Source organism: Heterocephalus glaber, unplaced genomic scaffold (genome assembly GCF_053883595.1).
Source record: "Heterocephalus glaber isolate CG9 unplaced genomic scaffold, H.glaber_assembly_v1.0 deba00001859, whole genome shotgun sequence".
Classification (NCBI taxonomy): domain Eukaryota; kingdom Metazoa; phylum Chordata; class Mammalia; order Rodentia; family Bathyergidae; genus Heterocephalus; species Heterocephalus glaber.
Window position 1 is genome coordinate 1,218,830 of NW_028258500.1, and position 2,114 is coordinate 1,220,943.

At 37.9% G+C, this 2,114-nt stretch overlaps 1 protein-coding gene across 1 annotated transcript; it reads right to left on the reverse strand.

The window, feature by feature from the left end:
* Positions 1-834: 834 nt before the first annotated feature.
* On the reverse strand, positions 835-1,713 carry LOC110346928 (olfactory receptor 7E24-like). Its single transcript, XM_021248965.2, has one exon. It carries the CDS (start codon positions 1,711-1,713, stop codon positions 835-837), a length of 879 nt encoding a protein of 292 aa, XP_021104624.2.
* Positions 1,714-2,114: the final 401 nt, after the last annotated feature.

Here is a 2,114-nt window from a genome sequence, read left to right on the forward strand (position 1 = left end):
CTTTTTTTGTTAAGGTTGTCCAAGAGTTTGTCAATTTTGTTTATTCTTTTGAATAACCAAATCTTGGCTTAATTGATTTTTTTGTACTGTTCACTTAGTCTCCATTGCATTGATTTCTGCACTGATCTTTATATTTTTATCCCTTGTATGAGCTTTGGATTTTTCCTGCTCTTCTTTTCTCTCAAAGCTTGAGGTTAAGAATCAGTTAGTGTAATTGAGCTCGCTCTGTTTTTCCCCCACCTACTGGTAATAACCACGTTTGTCATTCCACATGTAATAGTGGCTCTGTTCCTGGGGAGGAGGCAGGTGGGACAGGCAGTGGACAGAATGGGAGGCATCCATCCAGGGAATGGGACTGCAAGGGCACACTTGTAAAACATTTGCACTTCTATTCTAGAGCATTTATTTCTGATGTGCTCATTATACAGCTTTATGAAATGTTTAATAAAGCTTTATAAATTTTTAAATGCCTCATCTTATTACTTCTATTTTCACTGTGCTAAAATCCATATAAGTAAATGTACCACTTTAAAATAAAGTTTGTTAGCACTAAATCCAGTGGTATTTTTCTACAACCATCACTCTTATCCGTCTACCAAAATTTTTTAAAATTCCCAAATGAACTTTGCACTGATATTAAAACAATAAATTTCACCATTCCCCAACTCAGTTGCAATTCTTCTATGTATATTATATAAAATAGAAGACATCAAACTTCTAAAATAATGTAATCAACCAAGGATTATTTTCATTGAGTTTTCTGCATTCAGTTCAGCTACATTTCTATATTCCAAATGGACCCCAGACATCTGTAGATTAGATTTGCTGTGGAACCTAACTTTGGAGCTTCCTAAGGGTGCTGCAAATGTCCCTGTTTCTCTGGCTGTAGACGAAGGGATTCAGCATAGAGGTGACCACAGTGCACATCAATGAAGCCACCATGCCATTCCTGGGAGAATATGACACATCTGAACCAAGGTACACTCCAATGCTGGTACCATAAAATAAGAAAACAACTAACACATGAGAAATACAGGTAGAAAAGGCTTTGTATCTCCCACCTGATGAAGGGATTTTGAGAATGGAGGAAACAATTTTATAGTAAGAGAAAATGATCCCTAACATGGGAATAAAGCCAAATATGGCACCAACAAAATATGTGACCATGGTTTTGAATAAGGTACCAGAACATGAAAGGTTAAAGACTTGTGAAGGATAACAGAAGAAATTAGCAATTTCCACATCTTTGAAACAGGTAAATTGCAAGGCAACTATATTGTGCAGCTGGGAGTTCAAAAGGCTAATGAAGAGAGAAAGCAGAAGAAGTAAGACACAGAGGCAAGGATTCATAATGGCAGCATAGTGAAGGGGGTGGCAAATGGCCACAAACCAGTCATAGGCCATCACAGTCAGAAGCATGTCATCCATACTTCCAAGAAGGGTTAAAAAAGACATCTGGATGAGGCAGCCCACATAGGAGATGACTCTGTTCTGAGTTGAGATGTCTACAATCATCTTTGGGACTGTGGTGGAAATGAAAGAGATGTCAACAATGGCCAGGTTGGAGAGGAAGAAGTACATGAGGGTGTGGAGGTGGGTATCAGAGCTGACCACAAGGATGATGAGCAGGTTCCCAAGTACTGTGACCAGGTACATGAACAGGAAGAGCCCGAAGAGGACAGGCTGCAGATTTGGATCCTCTGAGAAGGCCATGAGATTGAATTCTGAGATACATGTGAGATTATATGTATTGATAGTGCTTGAACACCTTTAAAAAATCCATTAGGAAAATGAAACCAATAAATAGTAGAGAACACTCAATATGTTGTGAATCAAGTATTCCCACATGAAGTCCATAAACATCATGATATCAATCGATAGCGCTAACCCCAATCCTCATGAGCGCTTTCATTATCAGGTTATTTGCTCCCATGTTCTTCTTTACACTCCTGATTTACAGACATGGTAGTGACAATGTGTGCACATTTGAGTTCAGAATTCTATGACTCCAGTAATACACAGTGAACTCTTTTTTAAAAAAAGAATATATGACTCTATTGGAAGAAAATTAACAAGCATTTAACATAGCTTATTTTATTCTCAGAAAATGGTAC

Excerpts from the sequence above, each read along its gene's own strand:
- LOC110346928 (XM_021248965.2), bottom strand. The coding sequence starts at position 1,713 with ATGGCCTTCTCAGAGGATCCAAATCTGCAGCCTGTCCTCTTCGGGCTC.